This window comes from Nothoprocta perdicaria, unplaced genomic scaffold, assembly GCF_003342845.1.
Source record: "Nothoprocta perdicaria isolate Ctin4 unplaced genomic scaffold, notPer1 scaffold_6, whole genome shotgun sequence".
Classification (NCBI taxonomy): Eukaryota; Metazoa; Chordata; class Aves; order Tinamiformes; family Tinamidae; genus Nothoprocta; species Nothoprocta perdicaria.
Genome location: NW_020455865.1, coordinates 9774712 through 9795219, shown reverse-complemented (window position 1 = coordinate 9795219; position 20508 = coordinate 9774712). Strand labels below are relative to the sequence as shown.

The window sequence follows — 20508 nt, the reverse complement described above, 5'->3', positions numbered from 1 at the left end:
ATTGCCCTGACCACCACACTGATTCAGAGCGCTGAAGGCCAAGCAAAAACCAAACACAATATGGAAGGAACATGCCTGGCCAACACGCCTCATTTCTGCAGCTTCTCATGTGGCATCAGCTCATCTTATGTAAAAGGCTGTAAATTCACTGTTCCATGTTGGGCACTGMAAAGAGAGGCAAGAGGCTGAAGAGAGAAGCTGAGAGAGCTATCCCAGGGCTCAGGGCACAACTCCAGAGATGTCCGTGTCTGGATGCAATGGCACCACGTACGAACATCGTGGTTGCAGAGGCAGTCAAGAAAGGTGCTTAGACTGCGACAAGAACACATCATTTTACCTGTTTGGAAGAATCAACTCAAGAGGCTTCTGCTTCCATGAGATGAACCATGTTTCTATTATTGGCAYACAAGTCTCCTACAGCAGTAGGGAGAAGCTACTAAAAACGGCACAGCCGGAATACCCTGCATTTGTTTTCCAGAAGCAAAAACAAACAGCAAACAAATCTTACCAGTAAGATTCTTCCCACAGCCCAGCAGTCAAGAGTTCTTCTGTTCCTGGAGCAAGCGAGAAGGACAAACTGGAGGGGAACGAGATCCATGCRCTAGTGCCAGCGCACCAGGCAGCTTCCCGCGCGCGGCGCTGGGGAGCAGGGCCCTGCCGGAGCACGGCGGCACCGCRCCGCACTCGCTGCGCCCACGCCGGCTCCGAACAGGAGCGTTCCCACTTCTCCCTAAGATTTTCATCTCCACCACCCGAACGAGGCAGGTTTGTTCCCTTCAAACCAATCAAACAACCCAACGAAGACACAAAGCCAAGTGCCAGAGGTCCAACCCCACGGCCACCGTCAGCAGGCAGCTGTACCAAGTGACCCTCTGCTCTTCATCCATTAGCAGGAGGGATGGGGAGGACCAAGAGATTTGTACCAACGTGTTGCCTTTGAATACRACAAGGCAGCAGCTCCCAAAGGCTTCTGCCCCTAACAGCTGCGCACGAGATTAAGACACACTGATCCACTACAAAACAACTACTACAAGCAGGTGACACTATTTCTTCCACGGCCGCTGCAGAATTAATAATTTCCACTACCACATTTCACACTGGCTGCAGAGGGATCCCAACCACTATCCGTGGAACAACAACACTGTCACCTAAGTCACAGCCCCCTGAGGTATACCTCCTCCTTAGCAGAGGCCACTGCCCACTGCACGTGCAAGGTGGGACTGTCCCCGTGTGACCACACCRCGCTGCGGGGTGTCAGGGCCTGCACTAGCTGTACTGCTCCGGGCTGCCACGCACACCCGCCAAGCACAACGGAGCATAAACTGAGCTGACACAGGACACGGCGCGGGGCTAAGGCTGGGAAGGCTCTTCAGGGGACCAGTAGGAACCGTCTCTCTTGTCACTGTCCCCTCCTAGATCAGGCCCATGTGAAAGGCAGGGAGTGCTCAGGCTTCAGCCAAAGTGAGACCCAGCAGCTCAAACCAGCCTCAGTGGTAACTTCTCCTCCTTGGACTAGGGCTGGCCACGTGGAACATTTAACTGCAYCCAAGGTCCTTCAGACGGACTTTGAATTTCCAGTCCACACATCTATGCAAGAATCCCACCGGAGAGAGATCTCCAATTCTGATTGGTGTCTGAACACCAGCCGAGAGCAGCACGTCAAATCAGGTGCACAGCTTCACTTCTCYAGGGCCTTTTCTCTTCTTACAGTTTTCATCCTGAGGATGCAACATCCCCATCACGATCCCAGGTAGGATCTGCCTTTTGTTTTGACAGCTGAGACATCCCAGGCACTCGCTGGGTACCGGGCCCATCCCATGGGCCCCAGGTGCCGGTGTCCTGCAGAGCAGGGCGCAGGCCAGCGAGCCTGGTGCCCAACAAGCCGACTGCCGGAGCGGTCCCAYGCACAGCAGTGGCACCCGCGCCGCGCGCTCACGCCGCGGCACAGACTCACCTCACTGATCCTGCCCTGGGTTTCTGACAGCCCCCTGGGCTGGCTCCTCTGCACTGCAGGCAAGCACCACCCAGCTCCACCTACGGCCTCATGGCCACCAGGGAATGCGCAGGAGATGAGCTAGGCTTCCCACAGCAGCCACTTGCCCCTCCTATTTCAAGGGATAACCCCGGGATGGTTTCACTACCCTGGATCCCTCCAGATACATCACAAGGGAGTCACACTCAGGAGGCAAGGGCTGGCGTCTCGCAGCCGGAGAGGCATCCTCAAAACCCTGGACACACTTGCCTTGGCTTGCACTTCACTGCTCTTGATGAAATTGCAAATGCATGAAGAAGGAAACAAAGTAGGGAGCAGGGTTATCTCTTACTGCATTGGCTAACTGGAAGGGGAGCAAAAATAATACTGCCAAAAACTCTTCTGAGGTCTCTGCTTAACAACCACCTTAACACAGGACAACAGCAATTAAAATTGTCACCTGTTTCAGAATCAGCTTCGATCCCAATTCAGGAAGCAAATCCTAAACAGAGAAAAAGCTGGTTAAATATATGAGAAAATTATCTTCTTCCTTTCAAAGAACAATCTGCACATACATGAAAAGGCTACCAAGGTCCCCTGACAGCTGGAAGGTTGGAGAAAACCTTTTTTCTTTCATCCCAGTGGGTTTTGGTAGGAACCACAGCGGAAATCATCCTTAGGGCTCTGCAGCTGCGAGGCACCGGGCTCCCTCCCTCACCCGCAGCAGAGCTCTGCAGAAGAGTCTACCAGGACGACACCAGCGCTCGGCAGGTTAACCCGGCAAACTGCTGCCTCTGTAACCTCAACTCCTGGGTGGTTTCCACAATCTGCTTCCTAGAACACAGCACCTGCTGCCACGCAGGCTGCCAGGGGGACGGGGTGTCAACGCAGAGGCTGGCACATGGAAAGCCTTTGCAATGCTCTGCTGAGGAGCCTCCCGTAAGCAGCTCAACCGCCAAGCACAAAGGAGACCAAAAATAACTTGCAGGGCTCTGCTGCACCAAAGAAAAGGGCATGTAAATTCTGAGGACAATGGGGAAATTAGGTAGCAATTATGAGRAGGGCTGAACAAAACGGATGTTTCATTGTCTTGTGGAAATGGGATCAAAACGTAAAGACGACAGCCAGCTAGAGGGACCCGGAAAGGCAGCGTGCTGCTGGGGACACGCTGTGCAGCGTGCGGAACGGCCCAGCAGGCGCGGGCTCCGGGCTGTGCGGCCGCTGCCCGCTGTCGTGTGAGCGGCGACGAGCGAGGGCACAACCGCAGCAGCCCGCGCAGCGCCGCAAGGCTCGCGTTCCAGAGCCGCGCGCAGCTTCCCGCAGAAGGACCTCAAAGCCAGGAGGGCCGGATTAAAAACAAACTAACAAAAAGTTTATGTTTCATAAATAACGAATGGGAAAACAAGGCACACTGGGCAGGGGTTTTCCCCCAAAGTGGAGGTCATCTCCCAAAAGGGAATCTCCTCCTTCAGTTCCTCAGCCAAGGGATCTCTCCCGGTCAAATCGCAAGGTCTGGGACTAGCCCTGCCCAACGGGAGGGCACAAGCGGCTGCTGCAGGAGGGCTGTGAGGCAGCTGCGCTTGCAAACCCTGGTCTGGGCAGGCAAAAACCTCCGGGGGCTTCAGGGGGCTGTGGGACCTGGCCGCTCTYGAGGTGATCCCAATGCCGGGGCGGGAGCGAGGGCCCTGCAGTGACGGCAGCGCTGGTGGCACCGCGTGCCCATGGCCTCCTGGGGCTCCCACCTGCTTCCGGAGCCCCAGGTGGTGCGGAGCCGAGGGCGCCTCTCCACAGCTGCGGCCTGCCGCGCGCCCAAGGGCCCTTCTTTTGGTTCCCCTCCCCTGCTCCAAACCACAGCGACTCACAGCTCTGAGCGCCTCGTGCCCCACTATTCCTCTGCTGAAACACAGCAGAGCTCTGCAGTCGCCCGGGGATGAAGTGCTGGTAGCCAGCAGTGACCGGCTCAACGCCRGCCCGGCTCCGTGTGGGTCACGGTGCCAAGCATGGCTCACAGCCCCCTCCTCGGCCCAGGTCCGAGACACTCAAAGGCCTGTCTGTCTCGAGCACGAAACAAGGCAGGATGGACTGACCTAGCCCATCCTCTCTACACCTGAGGTGTCACAGGGCTCGAGTTCATGCTCTCGCACTGCAGCTCTGCCTCGTCCATGACCTGCACCCCAACATTTCACAAAAGAGCCAAACTCTGCCAGTGTTTCGGCTACAGGAGGCCCATTTCTGTTGGACCTCCTGTAACTCTGAACAGCAGAAGACTTCAAAGCCCATTTTGCCTCCCCCAAAAGGTAGAACTCGATGTTTTTATTAAGGGAGGATAAAGTCACTCTCAAGGATTCCAGGGGGAAGTTTTCTAAACAAGCTGCATTACTAAAAGCAACATAAAGAGAGGGTCCAAACATCAGCTGGTTTGCTACTTAAAGGACACAGCTATGTAATCAAGTTACCTAACACAGCAGCCTCTTGACAGCTCCCAAACTTAGGAGAAGCCTCAAGTTAACAGGCTACACTTAATTTCCTTTGGGTCAAGCTTATAAGAGATCTAATTTGTTTCACAAGCCGCTCTGGATTTCAGCAGGCGGCTGCTGAGCAGCCCRGATGAGAGAGCAGGGCCGTCAGGGCAGCGCACAGATCTGCTCAACAACTGCACGTTCAGAAACACCGTGAGKGAGGGAGCTGATGGGGCATGGCGCTGCATTCTGACACCTCTGCCTCTTCGTAGGAAGRAGAAGGGGAAAAATATATATACATATATATATATACATGTATGTGCATATGTATTGGTCCACTCCATGGACACTAGCAAAAGGCACGTGCTGCCACGCAGCAAGGAAACCGCGGCAGGCGCAGGAAAGGCAGAGCGGGCGATACGTTACCAGGCTCGGGGCGGGCCTCGGCATGGTCTTCCGTGCTCTGTGGACCTTGACCTCGGCACCAGCAGCGGGGGCTTTTTTAGCGTCCATGTCCTTACTGCCCTCCCCGAACTTGGTTGGCATCGTGGCTTGCATCTGAGAAAAGGTGCCCACAGTTCTCCCTTTGCCTGCTCCTCCTGGAAGGGTTTTTGCAGCATGGCCGGTGAGGGAAGCAAAGGTGCTGGTAGTCCTTAGGGGCTGCTCCTGTGCCATCTGCTTCGTTAGAATAAATCCATTGCTCCCCGTTACAGAAGTCTGTGTGAAGTCATTAGCTTTCATATGGTTTTGCTTCCCAGTCTCACCATCTCGTTCAGAAATGCCGTTCTCTGCTATCCTATTTAATTTAGTACTCGAGTCCTGCTGGCTCACTTTCGTATTGTCCTGAGTGTTTTTAGCTGGGTTTGGGTGGCTACCAGCCTCGCTGTGCTCACAGGAACCATTRGTTTCACCATCTACGGCCATTTTCGGTTCCCCCACTTGCTTTTCTGTAGCACTTTCATCTGCAGCCATGGCATTAAATCCTGGAGAAAGAGGATAAGGAGAAAGAGGGGAGAAAGAAAGAGGCACAAGCGTTAGCAAAACTCGAARAGAAGGCAGCGCTACTCCCGACGGCTAGCGAAGGGCAAGCACATCCTCCAGCCAAGCGCCTGCTCCGTGCACCCAGCTGACTGCCCGTCACCTCCCTGAGTGGCTTGGGCTGCTCCTCAAGGGGGAAACCTGGGGCAGGCAGCTGGGACCCCTCCCCTYGCTCTGCCTCCGCTGCGGATGCGGCCGCTTATTCCCAACTAGGGCTTTGGGGAGTTTTTGTTTGTTTGTAACCACTKTGACTGGACAAATCAAAAGTATGTCAAAATCCCTCCATGACAAATGAAAATTTGCCTGTCTTGCATTCGAGCCCATGGCAAAGCTGGTTCCACACCAGCTTTGCACAAGGAAAGCCTGCTGGAAATACTCCATGGGACAGACAGGGCCCTGTGGTGACACATCTACATGAGGCTTTGCTGTCACAAGGAGCACCCCAAGGAGCAGGTCCAGGCACACCCAGCTCTCCCGCCACGCTGCCCAGTAAAGGCCAGTTTAACTCTCCTCTTTGGCCAGGAGAAGGCAGGTCAGGACCGGGGCAGCCTGTGGCCTTTCAGGGGCAACAGCCAGAGTGAACAGGGCACCAAAGCACCTCATTCAAAAGCAGATCTGGACAAAAACAATTCTGTGATTCCAATGCAGGCTGAAACAAAAGCTTTCCTGCAGAAAAAACAACAGCATGTSTTCATATAAAGTTTTTTTCTCCCTTCCCCAAATACTCCCGTTTCCCCCCACACCAATAAATTTGCCTCCTCAGAGATTTCAGACCCAGAATGAAAGGATCCAAATGTGAACTTCATTTGTCCTCGCAGAAAAGTGTCCAACGAGACAAACTGGCAGCTCCCCAGGCAAGCAGAAGCGATAACAACTCACTGGCACCTTCAGGAGAATGATTAAATCAACCTGCTCTTGGGGTCCTCGCATTGAACAGCATGAGACCCCCGGAACATCAGGCCAACCCCCTGCACACGCAGGGTCACCCAGAGCACAGGCTGCGGCCAGGCGTGTTGGGAAGATCCCYGGAGAAGGAGACTCCACACCTCCCTGGGCAACCGTTGCTGCCAAGACATCTTTCCTGAAGTTCCTGCGGAACTTTTGGGGCTTCAGTTCGTGGCCGTTTCCTCTTGTCCCAAGGAAAGAGTTATTTAACTACTTGAGAGATCTTGGCCCTGGTGAGAACACAASCAACAGTGACACACTTGTTCCTCCAACCTTTATTTTTCTCATCCTACACTTGGTGTCTTTATAAGATCATGGTATGGCTTTAAAAAGTATTTTGGCAAAGGTAGCATTGGAAGAGAACAAAAAAGCCTAAGGACGCTATGAAAAAGCAACGAGGCTAAAATGAAACTCCCACGTGCGCGTTCTCCCCCGCTCAGTTACAAGGGTGCAGAACGCAAGCCCGCTGTCCATGGAGGTGCGGTCAAGCCCTACAGAAACCCGCCAAACCTGCACCGTTCTACCTCCCGTTCTCCAAAAACGAGGTTTCACTGCAAACCTGCTAAAAATATGGCAGCAAACACGTGGAGTTCCCTGGTTCAACAGACACAACAAAACGATGCACATGCTCCAGGCTTCGCTTCTCCCAAACATGTTGTTGGCTTTAACTGAAGCTTTTCTGCTCTTATGCTGTGAGCAGAAGTGAATAAAAAAGCCTAAAATCAACGTTTTTCTACATCTCGACTATTTTGCTTCACTTATTTCCTCTCTGCACAGAACAAAGCTGAGCTCCCCCATACTCTCCTCTCCCTCCAGCGCTGTTCATCTACAACCATTCCTTAACTACAAATTAAAGATATTAACTGCTTGTACAGAATTGTAATCTCAGTTACCAGAAGCACCCAAAGGTGGTACAAAATGTGGTACAAATGGCTGACGGGAGGGTGTCAGGAGGACAGGACCACACTCCTCTCAGCGGTGGCAGCAACAGGGCAAGAGGCAACGGCCACAGACTGAAACACAGTCTGAATTGGGGGAAGAACTCCTTGTCAGTGAGGGTGCCGGGGCCCTGAACAGGCTGCCCAGGGAGGCTGCGGAGGCTCCTTCTGGAGGTCTTCATAACCCGCCTGGATGTGACCGGGTGCCCCATGCTCTGGGTGTCCCTGCTGGAGAGGGCATTGGGACTGGATGATCTCCAGACGTCCCTTTCAGACCAAGGCCATCTCCACCACCAAAGCTTGTCACGTTGTCCATGATGCTGTWTTCCTTTCCGAGTATTCAAAATTAATACAAAATCCAGCAAGGTGTATGAGAGGTAAGATACTCAAGATTAGTCTCCTGTTACGCTGCCTTTTCCCTGAGCGAGGGATCTGACATTCCCACCAAGTGGAAATGCACACCCATAAACGTACGTGTCTTCCAAAAGTTGTCTGTATTTTAATTCTTCTTTAATAAAGAATTCCAGGCTCTAAATTATGCAGATTTGTTATCCGTGCACCTCCCAAAGGCCAAGAATGAAATAACCAGGAACATACTTAAATCAACACTGAATTAACTACTCACTGAGAGCAACCGAGAGTTCACAGCCCTCCCACCACTCTACAAACAGGCCCCTTGGCATCAGCCACACTCAAGTTCAAGCTTCCCTCTCTCAATAATAAAAACATTTAGCTACAATTAAAATTCCAACGAAGTAAATCGAACCTTGACAAAGGAGGGGAGAAGCTAAAAGAGCTCGGCTGAGCTCATTTTACCTCTGCTTAGATGTCTCCAAGGGCTCTCCAAAGCTGGTGCCCGTCGGATGAGACTTGCTGCCCGTGCAGTAGGCGCCCGCCTGGCTCCTGCAGTGCTGAGCTCCGTAACTCAGAGCCCTGCTCAGGGAGATGAATCAGGAACACGCTAAACACTACCTAATGCCTCATGCTTTAGGCCTAAACCTAAGCATGGCCAGGTTTGCCGAGCACAGGGGCACCCCTACATGGGAGTGCAGAGGTACCTGCAATTCCCACCCAAACACGTTGGTGCTGAGCTCTGCCTGCACCAACACAGCCGGCCGCCTGCCTCCCACCGGACATCTCCTCGGCCTCTCTCATCCCCTCCAAGGAGGGCAGAGCTCGGCTTCTTCAGAGGACACACAAGGCCTTCAGGTGCAGCAAGAGAGGATCACAGCTCAGAGCTGCCAAGCAAAGAAAACTTAAAAGAAAAGCTCATGATTTCAAGCGCATTTTGAACTGCCGCGCGAGCAAGTGCTGCGTACAGTCACGTATGCACGCACACTTGACATGTTTTTGCCTTAAGAACTTTACAGAGCATCTTTTAAAACAATCGCAGGTATCAGGCATTTGCTCAGTCTCCAACAGTCTCGTGGCATAAGCCTTTCAACAGGGAGTTACACAAGTGCTCACAGTCCTCACATTGCAACAGCTCCTTCCACCCCTTCCTCCTCAAAGGGCAAAAAAGAAAACTGTAAAGCAAAGAAAAACACAGCTGAAAGATAAAGGATCCTGAGAAAGAGATAATATAAAGGATAAATATAAGATAAATAATATCTATATATTATCTTTATCTTATTTATCTTTATCTTGTATTATAATATAAATACAATATAAAGAAATATAAAGGATTCTGAGAAAGAACCATGTTGAAAGAGTCCAAACTAGCATGAAATAGTAGATGAGGTCCTGTACTTTGTTTAAAAGGACAAAAATCTGACCATTTTGAAGCCAAGAAATGAAGACAACTGAAAGTTTCAGGCCCAAGTTCCTCTCCGGGAGGAGAACTTTTTCCTTCCTTGTYTTTTTCCCTTCTCTTTCCTTCTCTTTTTTCTTCCCCACTATTTTGCTTTTCCTTTAACTCAGGGGGGGAAAGGAGAGCCACGGGGGAAGGCGGTCCGTGTTCCCAGACCACCTTGGGTATCACCCATGCGCCCAGGGTATGAGCAGGGACCTGAAACGCTGAGCAAGTCACAGCGAGACAATTATTGCTCTTTTTCTCCCATTAAAGCTGCCGGCTCCAGAGCAGATAATGCAAAGRTTGCAGCTGCTCCGTGGAAAGCGGCACTTCCCTCACGCTGCAATCTCCTACGCGCAATGAGAGGGGAGAAAAGGGGAAAATAAGAGGCTTCTTCAGGAATTTCAAACCTTGACTCTCTCTGAAAGCAGTTTTAAGTTTATTTGAGAGCAAATCAACTGTGCATTTCTAATCTGGCACTGTGGCCCGCCRCCGGTGCCTCGTAAAATGGCTGCCTCGGGTGAGGTTTCCGAAACGCTGAGCCTAACTGCAGGCTTTGCTATTGACTGCCCTCGCCTGCTCCCTCCTTCTGCCTCCTTACTGCAGCTTTCCATCTTCGGGCTGAGAAAGAGCAGCAAAAAAAAAGAAAAAAAACCGCAGCAGGGCAGCAGAACGGCCCAGGGAGAGGCAGCAGCGAGCGCGGCGCTGCGGGCACCGGCAGGATGGCTACAGCACTTGCAGTCCTGGGAGGAACTACTTTCTGATGAGCTCCTCTCCAAGTCAGGCTAAACGCAACACGACCCAAGGAAACACGAGAGCAGCTTGGTTTTTCCATCCCTCTCTCCCGCCCACCTGCCCCTTCGCCCTCCCTGCCGCCGAGGGGAGGACGGACCTCAACTTTTACCCACAAGCTGGAACGTCTCCCCATGGTTGACAAAAACCGTCTCATTCACAGMTTTTTTTCCTGTCTATATTGAGCAACTGTAGACAGAAGGGGACATGAAGTCTAGCGAGCAACTTGCGCTGAGGCCCAGGCTTTACACAGCCTGGGCCTCAATCCCAGAATCAGAAACTAAAGTGCCAGGAACACTTGAAGCTCTCWTTACTACAGATCTATGTGGAATCTACAGTTTAATTAATCCTCCTCATCAGTGTCCAGATGCCGGTGGGCGAGGAGGTGCCAGCTGATAGAGGCAGCGCGCTTCCGCAAGGCCCTTCGTGCCCTCCGGCTCGCAGCCCTGCCAGGGGCCGCTGGCACCACGGGCACGCGTGAGCGACGCGCGGCAGCACCGAGCTCCGAAGCCGGTGCCGGGACGGGCAGCCCCGCAGCAGCACCGGCGCTGCCTCTCTTGCTTACTGCACACCCAGACATCTCATCTCCGAAGCTGCAAGCTTCCCCAGTTTCCTATCTCACCGTGGACACACAGAAAACRTAAGTGTGCATATAGAGGTGTAAGTGAAATGGCCATTCCCTGAGGCAGCAGCAGAGCTACCATTCCAATATTGTTCCAATGGGGATTTAATTCTGGCCTCAGAAACTCAGAGCAACCTTTCTGAGTCAGGGGAGCATAAAAAAGGGGAAAAYGTAACAAGTGACTTCTTATACACGACACCTCGAGCCCAGCACACCAACCGGCCTTTGGATCTGCAAGTTCAAGCCTCAGGGTTGATATCCTGAGTTCAGCACTCACAGAGTGTCGGCCAGGGGAATTTTCCCAAAGGGAAGAGAAGCCAGGTCAAAGCTAATTTGATTTTATAGAGAAGAGCCCCATGTAACACAAGATGCACCTGCTTCACGTGGCTCTGCCTCCATCAGAGCACAACAGCACCAGGACACTTGCACCAGGATTCCTGTTCACATCCGCGTCCTCCTCTAAAGAGACGGTGACCGCTCCAGGAAGCGTCAGGAGAAATTCCCAGGCTGCCGGGTGCTTTGCCGATCCGCACATCCCAGCTCCACACATTGCCTCCAGCCTCAGTTTTGGGAACAGGGCTTAAGGACACAATTTCCAAATGCCATCTTGCAAGTCTGCTGTAATGATTCAATGTTCCTGCAACATCCCAGTATGTAAATTCCCGGGCAAATGCTGAGCGCTGGTATTTATTAGCAGAGTTTAAAGACGTCGACTAACTAAACCCTAGAATGGGTTGGTTAATAAAGGTGAGCTACCAACAGTGCATACAGCACAGCAACCAAGCAAAGCACTGGCTTTGTAGGCACATGGTACGTCCAGAAAAGAAAAAAAAAGGATATGATCAGGACATGATGAGAAAAATCACCACAAGAATGCAAACTATGCACTTTGGATTTTAGGACCACTTTTCCCTGATAAGAGGACTATAAAACAAGCCAAAGTGGCTGCAAGTTGAGCACCTTGAGATTCTTCCCGCGCAGCAAGATTCTCCGCCTCCTTTTGATGCACAACACTTGCCTTTAGTCAAAACCAGTGACAACATTCAAGGCTCTGCGTTTGTTTTCACTCCGCTAGACTCTTGCCACTTACCTTGAGATCACTTAGAGCCAAACTAGGTTAAGAGTCCTGAGCCGAGCAAGGTAATCAAGGCTAGAGGCTACTCCGAGAGCCCTGTGAGCTCCCACAGCCACCTCCGACTTCACCTCTGCTCTTGGCACATCGGAGGTCGCACATGCAAGCACCGTGGCCAGTCCCAGCAAAGCGTTCAATGCTGAGCAGCTTGGGAGCTTTACTTTCTAACTGGAGGAGCTTCACAGAGTGCTGGACAGGACGGAAAGCAACAGTAAGGTTGTACAGGCACAGGTCTGAAACAAGCCCAAGAGTTTGCTTTTGGCATGGTTAGTTATTTTGTTAGGGTCGGTTCTGTGATCTTCTAGTGTTCTATTATGGAGAGCAGAACAAAAATACACTAAATTCCTGCAGAGGAATGAGAAGTAACTAGGCAAGGAATAATGAAATCATGAAAAGGGGGTAAAGAGGAAAGAAAAAAATAAGACTAAGGTGTTTTGTTTTGTTTCTTTTGTAATTCACTGACAGTTAAATCCTCAGATTTGCATGCAGGCAACTCGCAGACAACCACATAGGAAAGACTTCCTTAAACTAGAAAGTAACCTGCATCCTTTCTGCAAAGTAAAGGTAAGCAGAAAGAACAATAAAAAAGAAAAAAAAGAAAAAAAAAAAAAACACGCACACATCAACCAACCAATCAAAAGAGCCCTCTCGCATCCCACGCTGGCATGATAATGGCACTGTGGATGTGTAGAGTATCTCCCCACCCTGGCCATCTTGGAGCAATCAGTGCCTGTTCTGGAGCCACAAAGAAACTCACAGGAAAAGAGAGTCAAGTTTAACAGAGGGAGGAAATGCACTAGGTCATTGTGTGCTAGGGATCAGAGTTCAGTTAAAACCAGTCACACAAAGGAAGTTCCAAGTAACTAAAGCCTCCTTCAGAGCCACACCAAAGCAGAAGTGAAAATCAGACGTAACTCTTCAGGTGGGAGGCGAGGGATGGCCTGAAAACCAAATTTGCATCTTTGGGGGAAAAGCCCTGCTGAGCAGAGCAGAGGAGCCCGCTGCAGCTCCTGTACGGGCACACGTGGCAGCCGCGGGGGACAGGGCACATCTTCAAAGCCTGGTCCGGCTGCCAGCTGCGCCGCGTGCCAGCCCCACCGGCAAGGGGTGGCCCTCACCGAAGCAGGTGCTCACCTTCCTCCTTATTGTTGGTGATGTCTTTCAGCAGCTCAGTCTTCATGCAGGCGTCTTTCCTTGTCTCTCCCTTACTCAGCACTGTTCGCTAGAGGTGGGGAGGGGACAGACAGGGAAGAAATAGCAGCATTTAGCTCAACTGTTCATATATACAGCACGTTTCAAACAAGATACAATTGGGGACAGATCCTGCTTACATCATGGGCAAACTTCATTCTGCAGAGTAACTGTCAGGAACCCGCCACCAAGGCCCAGGTCAAAGATGAACAACTGGGAAGCTGAGCAGGCCGCCAGCCCTGCTCATCTCCAAGGCAGCGGAGCCTGGGAATGCAGGGATGAGATTTCTATCTCTTTGGTTAAGATAGAGCCAGATATTATTTTTCTCCCCCCGACATGTAAGGACTTTGGGAATCCAGCTGAGCACATGGAGATAGACATGGGTTTAAGCGTTTCTAGAAGACGTCCCAAGGATATGACCGTTGCTCCTTGCAAAGCTCGTGGGTCCTGGGGGCACTTTTCATGTCCCCCATTTCCCACTGCGTGGCAGAGATCAGCCTGAGCAGGCACGGGGATGCCGCTTCTGTGGCTGAGGCTTCTTGGGATGAGATTTAGGAAACGCAAGCGCGGGTGAGCTGCAGCGTCCTGACCTCCACCGCTATGCAAGCGGAGGAGCTCGCTGCCGCAGCCTCACCGTTTCGCCCCGCTTGTCCCTCGCACACCCGCGATCACGCTGCCCTTCCAGCTCTGCAGCCCACCTTGGCACAGGGCAGGGGGCGGCCCAGAAGCCGAGCTGGGGAGAGGGTCCCTGGGCGCCGAAGGCCCGCGCGGGCCCCGCAGCCCGGCCCTGCAGAGCCTCGGCGCACAGCTGACACGGCGGCCGCCTCACAGGCTGCCTGGCGCCGCTGCGCTCAGGGCGGCCTGGGCGCCCCGCGCCGCGAGCAGATGGGCCGCGGCCACGCAAATCCAGAGGTTTAACGCGGCGCACAGTGATAAAGGATAAAATAAAAGACAGAAAGCCGGTCCATCTCCTGTAACACGAGCGCGAGATAAGGCAGGCACACGCAGCCGCGATGGCGCTCATCAGCGAGCACGGCCTGCGGCTGGTCCTTCCCCGCCTCAGCGCCGCGGCAGGCACAGCCGCTACCGCCAGCAGGTTCTGGGCGAGCTCGGCCGCACTGCCACGTGCCCCCGCGCCCACAGCTGCCTTCCCACCCGAGGACAGGCAGCAGCTCCCGCCGGGCTACCCGGCGGCCCTGACGAGCCGGGCGGCGGCAGGACCACGGCGGCCCCGCTGCGGCCGGCGCTGCGCTCCGTGAGGCGACGCGCCTGGCGCCCAGGCAGCAGCTCGAGGGAAGGCGGCACAGCCCCAACACGTGCCAGCGGCCCTCACGGGGAGCCAGGGCACCCTGGAGGACAGCTCCTCACAAGCGGATGCTGGGTGGCTCCATGCCCCACAAGTGAACATCAAATATATCCACAGCTAGAAGCCTCTCCTCAGGAGGAAGCTCAGACGCTACATACGCAGTCGTTGGGTTGAAGACAGACACCAAAAATTTTAGGCATGTGAAAGCCCCGCTCTGCCAGCCGATCAGACAGCCTCAAACAAAACAAACGCCCAGCAGATGCCGGATCACAATTTCCTCCGTTAGATGATCAGAAAACGCAGCCCTAAGTCTGAACACAGATCAACTTCTCTTTTTTCCTTTTGGCCAAGCCAATAATATACAGCCCCAGTGCAAACACGTGCATCCATAAACTACCTCTCTGCCCTGACTTCTTGCAGACAGGGGTAATTTCATTTTCCTGAGGAGCTTATCCTGCAGCAAGACGAATGCAAACACAACCAGCCAGGCCCACTGTAGACCAGGGGCACAAGGAACAAACACCCAAGCTCTGGCTACAGAAACTGACATAAAATAAGGAGCCTCAGTTCATCGAAAGGCCTGGTTTGTTTTCCCAGCTTTCCTAATAACAAATAAAGCTCTTGATCCCTGCATCATTAAACTGATTCCAACCCAAAGCTCCAGGTTTTCACATCTGCCACTAGTGTTCCTTGGATCCCACTACGTTCCCTTTCTTTTGCAGGGGGCATCCCCAAACACAAATCAGGCCCACCTGGCTACGTGGCTGCTGCCCCAGGCGCAAGACCTGCAGAAAAGCTGGACCCCGTCGGGGCACCCAGCTGCCCCATACCCCGGGAGCTTTGCCAGCAGCACCTCCAGTGCTGGGGGAGGCCGAAGAGCAGCCCCTTCTCATGCAAGAGCCTTGGTGCCAGAGCGGAGCCAGGCCAAGTTGCTGCTCGGGGGCTCTGCTGGTCCTCAGCCCAGGAGGACCAGTCAACGGGCCGTGCTGGCGGTGCCGCTTTCACAGCGCTCACCCGCTGCTCCAAAACAAACAAGAACTCAGCATCCAGGTAGGGAACAGCACAGTGCACCCTACGCCCCGTGGCAAGGGGGGAAATAAATATGGGAAAAAAAGAAAGGAAAAGGCATTTGAGCAGCATTTTTATCAGGAGGGAGGCTGGCCAAGGGGCTGCTGCAGAGCTTGGAAGTCGCTCCCCGCGGTGGCAGCAGCCGGGCGGCTCTGCCCCTGCGTGGTGCAGGGAGTCCTTGAGGAGAGGGGCAGGTCAGAGCCTGCCCACTGCTCGGCCCCGGTGCCCAGGCGCCGGCCACCCCAGCCAGGCAGCAGCTACTGCCCTGCAAGCGTCAATACCTCCTTCTTTTTGTCTTTGGCCTCCCCTAAATTCCCAGCCAACTTCCCTCTTTGCTGCACTCCACCATGCCCCAACGGGTCGGCTCCTGATTGGCAGCGCGATCTCATCCCCCTCCCCGCAGAGCCATGGCTGTTCCCAGGCAGGCCCAACAAAGGCAAGTGCCGAGCCGGGCGCTTCACAATAAGAGTCTCGCGCTCGCCTCCTCTCTCTTCCCCCTCTCCCGCACCGACCGCCTCCATTGCGCTGCCTCCAGCAGCCTCATCATTAATCTTCAATCGCTGGAGAGCCTCCACAAAGATTATGTGCCACAACCAACCAAGCATTAGCTCCTCTCCCCCCACCCTCCCCTTATTATTTTTAGATTTCAAGGGAAGGAAAAATTACTGCATGTTAAGAAAGAGCGATTAGGTCTTTGAAAGGGCTCTAGCAGCCATGAGGATCCAAGGCGAGCAGCGAGCACAGCTTTCATTTTTCCTCTCCACCTCTGTTTACAAGAACGCCGGTTTCCTGTCCGACTGTCAGATCCTAGGAGGAGATGGGAGAGAGCTCAGGACGCCCAAGGACAAGGGCTGCAGCATTTCCAGACAGACAACAACAAACTACTGTGGTGCCTTTAAAACCACGACAACCAGATCAACAGCAACAAAACCACCCCCCAAAACAACACCAAAACAAAAGAGCAACTGGAAATCACGGGAGGGACCTTCTCAGCCTCCTCCTTGGCATTTTCCTTAGCCATCCGGGTGCCCTTCCCAGCACGTTCCTCCAAGTAGGTTTTATAGAAAATGACAATTCATGCAGAGCAAAACATGAACATATTGTAGCTTACCAAGCCCAAGAGCCCTGTGAGTTACATCACGAGCCAGAGTTCTTTAAAGGCAGGCAAGGAAAGGCTCGGAGGCTTGACGTGCTAAGATGTCTACCTTCACCTGGTTCTTATTTTTTTTAAGATTAAAAAAAAAAAAAAAAACCTGTCTAGGAACCTGAGACTCTGCAGCAACATTATTCTAATTGGAGCTATTCCATTGAAAACAGGTCAATCTACAAGAGGGCTGGGGTAGGAAACAAGCAGAAGGCACTGACCCTTCTGCAACTCGGCTGCACGTTGTAGAAAATTCCGTTCTTTAGCATTCAGGGCACTGGCTGCATCAACACATCTGTTTGCAGCCCAGGGAGGTCTGACGGAGCAGCGGTCCGGGTGCCCGCGGAGGCCCCAGCCAGCAGGGCCCCCGGCAGCCCCGGGCAGCGCCCTGGCACAGCCGGGCTCCCCGGCCCCACGAGGCGGCGGCGAGCTGTGCACCATGTGCCGGAGCAGGAACGAGAGGCAAAGCTCTTCACAAGTCATGCAGCTCCAGCAGCGCCTCTCATTTTTTTCCTCCCTTTTTCTCCTAAAAAGAAAAGAGAGATCAACTTCCTCAAAACAGTCTTTGGCTCCGGGAGAATATAAACATGTGGCAGCTAATTACACATGAAATAACGATTAAGACAGCACTTTTCGACAGACAGGCTTTCTTTCAGAGGCATGGGCAGAGTGCTGGTTTCAGATCTTTGCTCCATGCCAGTCCTGCTGTTCATGTACAGGGCCTGGCGCTGCTGGTCATGGAGAGACACCGACCACGCGTCTGTCATTAGAAAGAGAACTGCTTGATGTGGAGGGAGAAAGAAACGTCATGACCAAAGTACACAGCCTACAAAGCAGTCCCCATTCTCTGAGCTCATTTTTTGGCTAAGGCCACTTCCTTATAAGCCTCTTACAATCATGCGAACACAGGATTTTAGCCACAGCTCCTAACACTCCTCCCGAGCTCAAGTTTGTCCTCAACTCAAACCAGACTTGCAACTTTTTGCTTCCTTGGTTCCTCACATCCAGACTCTTCCTTCCCTCCTCAGAGCACAGACCTTTCCTGCTCTGAAGTTGATGGCTTTCTCCTACTCCAGCTGTACAAATTAACTTCCGAAGCAGGGGAAGGGTAGAAGTGAGGCGCAAGTCCCTGCATGCCCAAGGAACAGACAGACACATGCACGAAACGTACCAGGACATAGAGTGACTTTCTGTAACGCCCCACAGAGCACGACGGAGCTCAGGCAAAGGGGGGCGTTTGCACGGCCGGTTCCCCGTGGTATCTGCAACACGAGCCCCGTTCACCCAGCTCCTCATGGGCTGCAGACCCAAGCATAGACACAGCTCCCCTTTTCCACAGCTCCCCTTTTCCACAGCTCCCGCCCGGGAAGCGCTGTACCCATGTCGCAGTGCACGGGGGAGCTAAAGGCAGGAGCACACGTATGTGCAGACGCGGGTACACACAGAGCACACACAGGCAGCACCTCGTCACATGGACCGAGGTATCAAGCAGTCCTGGGTCAGGATAAACAGCGGCTGCCTGCCTTCACCTCATGCTAGCAGCGGAAACTCTGGAACCGAGTGGGATTCTTGGGCCTGGGAACCCACCACCGTCTCCAGCAAGAGCAACCAGCCCTTTTAAGGAACACCCAGTCCCCACAAAGGCTTAACAGGAACAATAATAAAATGCTAACATGAAGAAGTGCCCCAAGCGAGCGGGCAGCCCAGGGCACACAGAGGAGGACGACGTGAGCAGCCCGGTGCCCAGTCCTCCTCGGGCTCGGCCTCTCGCACCCGCCACGTCCTCCTGTTGCTCCCTCCCCGGGCCGCCATCTCCAGCGGGGCAGCTCCCTGCCGCTGGCTCTTCCGCACAATCCCAGCTGGACACACGTTGCCGACGTGGTCGCGCTGGGGCCGGGCTGAAGGAGCTGCGAGGCCGGGCCGCTCTCGCGCTGCCCCAGCGCTTGGGGCTGCCTTCCGACGGAGGAGCCCTCACGCAGGCGTCGCAGCCTCCTCGCACGACACTCTGTTACCTGCAGCCAAGCTAGGTGAAGGCCAGCAGCAATGCATCGACACCTGCGAGCTGGAAAGAGGACAGGGAAAGGAGGAAGCAAAGGAAAAAAGAAATACTGCAACCTAGGGCCTTGTCCCTCAAGGAACTACAGAAAAGCCTCACCAAGACCTTACTCTTCTGGAAAGTGACAGAGCGACAAGGCACTGCTCAGTAGCCGAAGTCCTAAAGGTAGGAGATCCTCAGAACCTCTCCTCCATGGCCTACGGGCTTGGTCCCAGGAGTGGCTTTTCTGCTCTGTCATTAGTGTGGAGCCTGGTCTTTTCCTTCAATCCCAAGAATTGCACGGAATTAGATCATCTTTCTGTGATCACCTCCCCCTACAGGCTGCTCCTGAGCATGCTCAGCTCGGCCGCGCTGCCATTTCATAACGGCATTGTTTACAGACACACACTGACCTGCCATCTTTTGACGGGAAGCGAGAGGCCGGCAGTGGCGGCAGCGGGGCCTCCCGCGGCCCGGCGCGGCGCCGCTCTGCGGCACAACCGCACACGGCAGCCGGCAGCGCTGAAACCCCGGCGGGGAGAAAAGGGCAGAGCCCGCAAGGGAGCAGGCTGCGACACCACGGGCTTGGTCGGGGATTGTTGGGTTGGGGGGTTTTTTGGTGTTATTGTTTTTTGTTTTGTTTTGTTTTAATTTAAGTCAAAATCCACCTGCTCAAACACCACCAAGCAGCAGGAGCAAGTTAACCCTTCCAGGGGCGCAGGGGAGGTGGGAAGGGAAGGCATCACAAGCTCCGATGCAAACAAGTCAGCCATGATCCCAGCTCCTTCAAATCGCCACTGTGCTTCGATGCCTCCTCAAAACCCAAGCTGCAGCCCAGCCTGCCATCCTGTGTCGAGTCTTCCTCGGAAAAAGAGAGGGTTGGGAATATGGCACTTCTCTTGAATAAACAAGTTGGCTTCGTCCCAGCACATACAGTTTTCTCCTTTAAATGCAAACCAGAGTATTCCTGCAGGCACCCAGGGAAGGAGAGGAGGAGGCGGGGAGAGGTTCCTGGGTTAACGGCAGGCGCTCCCCGCAGCGCCCCGCGAGGTGCCCCAGGCTCCGCTCCCCTTCCCTGCTTGCCATCCCGTGCAGGGCAGAGCAGCCCTGAGTTAGGAAGGAGAAGTGCCAGGAGGGCTGCAGGGTTCCTCGCCCTGGCCGCGAGGGCAGTTTGCTGAGAAGGACGCCTTTGCGAGGGGCTCTGCTGCTCACAACAGCATGGCAGGGTCCAGAGCAGTACAGGCTCCGGGCTCACGTGTCGGCTCCTCTGAACCCCCACCGGCTCTGCCCTTCTCCACCATTTTTCCATTTATCCCCCTTCCCCTTAGCAGGGAATTTGAAGAAAGAAAACAAAAATTACCTGGTCTGGGGGAAGAAGGCTGTTAGTTTGGATCTCAGAGTAATACATTTAAAAAAAAAAAGAAAAAAAAAAGCTTGTGCCACATTATTTTTCCTACGATTCTTTCTTGTTTTTCTTTTAACACATTCCAATTAGCTTATACAGTGTGCGAGTGGCTCCCGCCGCTCTCCCGCCTAGTGTAAATGCTGGCATGGCGCGCTGCACGCTGCCCGTCGTCCCCGTCACCACCAACTCAGGGCAGCCGTGGTGCAGCAAAGCGAAACATCTCCGGCTTCCCCGAGAGCCCAACGCGCCAGAGCAAGGCACTCAGGCAGGCGGAGGGGAGGGGAGGAGGGAAGGGAAGGGAAGGGAAGGAGGAATCTGGAAGCGAATGAAGAGAGCAGGACACAAGGGTAGAGATCACATTACGACTTCCAGGTTCTCCTCGCTGAAGAGGGGTGGCTTTCAAACCTCTTAAAATAAAAATAATAACAAAAAATAAACTCTGAAAATGGTAGTTAAGGGTTATAAATTGGAGATTCACTTCTCAATAGCTGCCATTGCCTTGCATGGCAGAAGCATATGGTCCTTCAAGCCTCAAGAGCAGGGAATGCACACGCTGCCAGAGCCCCAAGTCTTGAGCCTGAATAGAGATAATTCCCTTGGTGCAGCAGCCTCCACAGCGATTCCTTGATCTCTCTAGGATCCAGGAAGAGGAAGAGAAGATTTTAAAGG

The 20508-nt window shown here is 53.5% G+C and overlaps 1 protein-coding gene across 1 annotated transcript in view; it reads right to left on the bottom strand.

The window, feature by feature from the left end:
- EHMT1 (euchromatic histone lysine methyltransferase 1) overlaps nt 1-20508 on the bottom strand; it is a 67193-nt gene that overhangs the window by 44076 nt on the left and 2609 nt on the right. The window contains exons 2-3 of the mRNA XM_026049178.1: nt 12825-12912; nt 4858-5414 (exon numbers count right to left, since the gene is read on the bottom strand). Of these exons, the coding sequence (XP_025904963.1) occupies nt 4858-5414; nt 12825-12912 (645 nt within the window). The remainder of the gene's footprint in view (nt 1-4857; nt 5415-12824; nt 12913-20508) is intronic.